Below are 6,000 nucleotides of genomic sequence, written 5' to 3'. Positions count from 1 at the left end.
ACTTGCGTAACAATTTTTCCTCCAGTGACTGTGAAAAAAACACACAGATCATAAGAAGAACAAATGTAGGGACAAAAGTTTTAAAATCTTACAAAGTCTTTATGCGTCTGGTGTCTAATCTGTAGTTCCAGAACTTTCTTTGTGTTCTTAAATGGAAATCCAGATGGTTTTATTTTCTTGAGGATCAACACTCCTTTTTGTTGCTCCCATCTCACAAATCTTATCTTTAGCAAAAACCACAGGGATTCTTCCTGTCATTTCCGATTTCCCCAGTGTAAATATGTAATCTAGGCTGAAAATCCAGTCAGGCTTTCTTTGACTCCATGGGCATCTAGCACCTCTAAGTATCTCTGAAAGAGACTATCCATATGATTCCTCTGGAAACTTCTTTCTCACTACCCATCAAGAATATTTTACTAAACTTTCCCAATTTACTTCAGCGATCCTTCCAGCACTGCTTAATCCCTGGTGCCCCAACTAGGTTTCAAAATTATCTCCCTCCCTCCCTTCCTCTACTCACCCAATCAAAATTCTCATTTCCTGACCAACTTGCCAATGAGTAATACAGCAAAATGCCCTGCATTGAGGAGGTAATACAAAGCAGCCTACAGGTGAGAAGTCATTTCTTTGAAGTCTCCTTATGCAGCAAGAAAACCATATCTCCTATGAAGTCTCCTTATACAATGAGAAAAACACCTCGCAGACATGATGTGATGATTCCTAATATACGTAATAGTGTATGTAATAATAATAATTTTGAAAAGTAACTGGTGGTTTTGTTTTAGGATTTTACTTTTAAATAATCTCTACACCCAATGTGGGATTTGAATTTACCACCCTGAGATCCATGGTCCCATGCTCCACTGACTGTGCCAGCCAGGCGCCCCTGTTTTTTGTTTTGTGTGTGTGTGTGTGTGTGTGTGTGTGTGTATTTTTTAGATCTGTTCTCAGGGATTGACCTTCTGGCCCAGTCTTTAAGTAGGGAGATATCTAGATCTAGATAGTCTTAAAGAGAAAATCCTGTAGGATTCTGGGAATGGGAAACTGGCTGTGTTGTGCACTGTTACAGAATTGAAGGAATAAAAGTTAATTTCTTCTTTCTTATCTGAAACCTCTCAGGATACCCTGTAACACTAGCCACCATATGTTGAGTTTATTTCAGTAACTATTAGCTTATTTCCACGCATGATTCCATTTAATCTTCACAATAATACTAAGATTTGTAATGCAGTCGTCTCCAGAGTACAGGTGAAGAATGAAGCTTGCAGAGGCGTGACATTAGCTATTTCTTCCATTTTCATACAAGATTCATCCTTAATGCAGATCAGGGTGGGTCTTACCATCCCCAAACTGTCAGGGTTTTACACTGGTCTTCTCAGCCTGGCACCTCTGCTCTGTACGGAAAAGTACGGCCTCGCACAGATGAGGGGGGCGGGGAAAGAGGGCGGAGGCTGCCTCCCCCCAGGGGATGGGTTTGGCGAAGCCCCGCCTCAGAAGAGGAATCATAGTGGGCGTGGCCTCACTCGGATTCTCTCTGAGGCTCTTGGCCCAACCGCCGCAGAGCCGTAAAGGGCTCTAAGAGTCGTGAAGTGGAGAGGCACGGAAGCGTTGCTTTACGACGATTCGGACGGAAGCGCCAGGCCGGCGTTTGCTGCTAGCGGCTTTCGGGCTCACACGTGGGTGGTTTTCGGTGTTCCGGCTCTCAATTCATTCCTTTTGGCGTGGACAAGCCTCATTGAAGGACAGAGTGGCCGCAAAGGCCAAGGGTCGTGAGCTGATGAATATTGCTGTTGAAAATGAAGAGACGTTGGGAGGAGGTCTGCAGAGTGGAGCGGAGGGGTCGCGGCTACGGCTCAAGTCCGGTAGGGAGAGAGTCGGGGGCACAGCCGAGACCGAGGCCGGCCGTGTAGAGGCGGGGAGCGGATTGACAGGAATGGGGAAGACAGAGGATAGAGAAGGAACTGGGCAAAGGGTAGCGGAAATGCGAGTGGACCTAACGGTTGTGAAGCAAGAAGTTACGGACTGGTCAGAAATGGAAGAAGGGATGCTCGATGGCCGATGGGTAAAGCAGGAGGTAGAGGATGGACCTAAGGTGAAAGAGGAGAAACCAGGCACTTTGGAAGTGAAGCAAGAGATGAATAGTAGTTTTGCGGTAAAAGAAGAGAAGGTGAACGAAACAGATGTAAAGGAAGAGAAAGTGAAGGTGAAGGAAGAGGTAATGGACTGGCTAGATGTGAAGGAAGAGAAGAAAGCTACCATGGAGATAAAAGAGGAGGTGTTTGTTGGTCAGAACATAAAAAAGGAGGAAATGATGGATGAAATGTGTGTAAAAGAAGAGAAGTATTTTCCAAAAGAAGAAGTGATGGATGATACAAAGATGAAAGAAGAACCTCACATAAATCCCCCAGTGGGCTTCAAGCGGAAACTGGCCATGTCCAGGTAGGACAGGGAGAAATTCATCGGGGGAAATGCTGTAGAGTCCTCCGTTGTCTAGATTGAAGGAAATCTAGCAGCCAGATGTAGAATAATGAAAAATAAATGCAAATTTTGGTCCCTGGAGCCTGCCTGTTGGTGGTGGAGGGAAGGGGGAACTGGGAAGGCAGGGTTTTGTCAGATGACAACAAATACAGTGAAAATACTTCAGGCCGTTAGTGTCCAGTGGACAGTGTGGCCAAGTTAGGAAGTGAAAATTCTGGGGACCAGAAAATCCTTGGGCCAGATTCTGGTTTGACTTAATACGCTCTTGACACACTATTATTCTTAAAGAGATAGAGATAAGGAAAAGTCTAATAAAACTAACAATGAAAAAGTGGAGAAGTTAAAATTGGATAAAAATGCACTTGAAGTCACTCAGTTGTCTAATTTATGGGTTCTATGAATATTTACTGCTTTTGATTTAATTTCCTTACAGTGTGTGATCATGTGACAGCATAGGAAATAAAATTGGGACCATTAACTGTTAGAACACAGTGGGCCAAATAAAAATAACTGTAGTTTGGTTTTCAGTATCCCAAGATCCTGGAAGAGCAATTAAAGATAGATGATGGTTAATAGTATTTCTAGGTTATTTTAATCCTCATTCTAAGTTGGCTGTGGAGTTGAGAAGAAAAGATGCAGCTGACATTTTGTAAATTTGACTGGGTCTTACATTCTTTTTCTGGTGTGTGTGCCTTTAAGTATCTAAATTCATGGATTGGACTTCTCATTAATGCGCGCACATACAATTGTTAGCAGATTGCCAGGAATTACAAGTTAAAACGTTAGTGAATGATACCATTCTCTGATTGCAGTAGAAAAAAGAAGTCAAAAGTGAGATGATTTTTTTTTTAATTTAATACGTCTTCTTGAATTACGTAGTACTGACAACATTGTAAATGTTATTTGGAGACCGTTTCTTAGAGGAGAATTTTCTAAGGATGTTAGACAGCTATCAAGTATTTTATCGGTTACTGGCATATACTTTATTCACCGACTACATGTCTGTAAATTGGTTGTGATGAGTAACTCACCATTTAATGTTTATGGGTAAATAAGTAGAATTAATATTAAGTTTCTCGTGGGCTTTTGTAGGTGTGAAACTTGTGGTACAGAAGAAGCAAAGTACAAATGTCCACGTTGTATGCGATATTCCTGCAGGTATATATGTAATTTCCTACCTTACTACCTCTCTCTATACCCTTCTTACCTCAGTATAAAAGTACCTCCTCTTTGTCTCTTCAGTTTGCCCTGTGTAAAGAAACACAAAGCAGAACTGACATGTAATGGAGTTCGAGATAAAACTGCATATGTTTCCATACAACAGTTTACTGAAATGAATCTGCTTAGTGGTAAGTCATCTTATGCATAGCAGATTGGTGATTCCTGGCCATTGCGTATGTCATTTGTTTATTTTTCTATTTTGAAATCTTTAGATTATCGATTTTTGGAAGATGTGGCAAGAACAGCAGACTACATTTCTAGAGATGCTTTCTTAAAAAGACCAATAAGTAATAAACATGTAAGTATTTCTTTTCATCCCTTACAGTTACAATTCCTTTTACTCAGTTAGATTCATTTTTAAACCTAATAAATGTATTAAGTGACTACTGTGATCCAGAGCTATTGCAGTTACTAGCGATACATCTGTGACCAGAACAAAGTTCTTCCCCTCATGGAGCTTGTAGTGTGGGGAGAGACAGATGAGGAGAGGCACAGCTATAATTTCAGATAGAGTTAAGTACCTGTGGAACATAAAGCACAGGAAATTAAAGAAAATGAAAATGGTGTTTGTTGGGAGGAGATTGTGAAAGTATTTTCAATATAGGAGTCAGGAGAAGCTTCTCAAGAGATGACATTTAAGCAGTGATCTGAATAATGAGAAAGAGGCAGCCACGTGAACCTTTGGAGGAAGACTATCCAGGTAGTGATAAAAGCATAAGTAAAGACTGGCTTAGGGGGGGAGGTTGGTACATTTGATGATTAAAATGGGGACAGGGTGACTGAAACATAGTTGAGTGAGGGGGAGAATATTGAATATGAGGTTAGAGAAACTGGTAAGGGCTCCTAATACAGTCTAAGTGAAAATAGAAGCCATGGCAGTGTTTTGAGCACATTTGCTTTTTCAAAGAGCATTCATGCTGCTGTCTGAAAAATGAGCATTAGTGGGCAAAAGTGGAAGATTAAAAGCAGGGAGTCCAGTTACAAAGTTATCACTGTGGTTGAGATGAGAAATGATGGTGGCTTGCATAATACTGTTAAATTATGGGGAAGTGACTAGATTCTAATTTTGAAGGAAAAAGTAACAGGACTTGTTTTAATACAATTAATTTTCATACTCTTTTATCCCTTTTTCATTCCTTCAGCAGTATGCAGAATTAAAGTTTACATGTTTGAAATGCATTGCAACTGCCATTCTAGAAATTCTTTAATAGTGTTATTGAATCATGTCATGGAATTATGTTCCTTTTTCAAAGGCCATTTTGGCACTGGAGTTGCAGAATTTTATTGCTTTTAAAACACCTGATTTTATTGGTATTACTGTCCTGATACAGACTTGACATTTCACATATGTGAAAGGAAAATTATCATTCATCAGCATTTTTTCTCAAGAGTAATTAAGGGTAATTAAAATTCTGCTTAGGAGCACCTGGGTGGCTTGGTCGGTTAAGTGTCTGACTCTTGGTTTCTGCTCAGGTCATGATCTCATGGTTGGTGAGTTTGAGCTCCATGTCGGGCTCCTAACAGGCAGTGTTGAGCCTGCTTGGGATTCTCTCCTTCTCTCTGGTCCATCCCTGCTTGTGTGCGCGTGTGCACACATTCTCTCAAAATAAGTGAACTTTAAAAAAAAGAACATAAAATTCTTCTTAAAAAATAAATTACTCTTTAAATTTTTTGTTTTTATCGTGAAATCTTGCATACATATAAAAAAAGGATAAAATAGGAATACACTGTTCAATGTATAATCATAAAGTGGACATCCATTAACTACCACCCAGGTCTAGAATTAGAACATTATCAACTTCAAAAATGCCCTGCCACTCCCTTGTGCCATTCCCTGATCCATTTTTTTCTTCTGAATAGTTTTCTAGTTTATGACCATATTACAATTTATTTATCCATTCTATTGTTCATGGACTCTGAGTTTTCTGTAATAACAACAACAACAAAAAAAACCCTTAAAACTGTGAACACTTTTGTTAATGAATTTTGGGTTATGTGCACACCTGTTTTTTCTAGGGTTTACGCCTGGGAGTGAAATTGTTTTATTGTGGGGTGTGCACATCTTCAGTTTTACTGGATGTAACCAAAACATTTTCCAAAGTGGTTATACCAGTTTGGACTCCCAATGGTGTACATACCTGTTGTCACATCCTCTCCAATACTTGATATGGTCAGGGTTTTAAAATTTTTGTAAATTTGATGGCTATGTAATTTTACTGGGGTTTTTCACTTGCAGTTGTCTGATTCCTTATGAGATTGAGCATCTTTCAAATATTTTATTGGCCATTCGGATTTCCTCAT

The 6,000-nt window shown here is 39.9% G+C and overlaps 1 protein-coding gene across 1 annotated transcript in view; it reads left to right on the top strand.

The window, feature by feature from the left end:
* Positions 1 to 1,588: 1,588 nt before the first annotated feature.
* The window catches only part of ZNHIT6 (zinc finger HIT-type containing 6), a 65,472-nt gene continuing 61,060 nt past the window's right edge, over positions 1,589 to 6,000 (top strand). Inside the window, exons 1-4 of the mRNA XM_043575478.1 lie at positions 1,589 to 2,439; positions 3,571 to 3,636; positions 3,721 to 3,827; positions 3,912 to 3,997. Of these exons, the coding sequence (XP_043431413.1) occupies positions 1,778 to 2,439; positions 3,571 to 3,636; positions 3,721 to 3,827; positions 3,912 to 3,997 (921 nt within the window). The 5' untranslated portion in view covers positions 1,589 to 1,777. The remainder of the gene's footprint in view (positions 2,440 to 3,570; positions 3,637 to 3,720; positions 3,828 to 3,911; positions 3,998 to 6,000) is intronic.

The sequence above is a fragment of the Prionailurus bengalensis genome, chromosome C1, assembly GCF_016509475.1.
Source record: "Prionailurus bengalensis isolate Pbe53 chromosome C1, Fcat_Pben_1.1_paternal_pri, whole genome shotgun sequence".
NCBI classification, from domain to species: Eukaryota; Metazoa; Chordata; class Mammalia; order Carnivora; family Felidae; genus Prionailurus; species Prionailurus bengalensis.
Note: the sequence above shows the minus strand (reverse complement) of the source record. Positions and strands in the feature narration are given on the sequence as shown.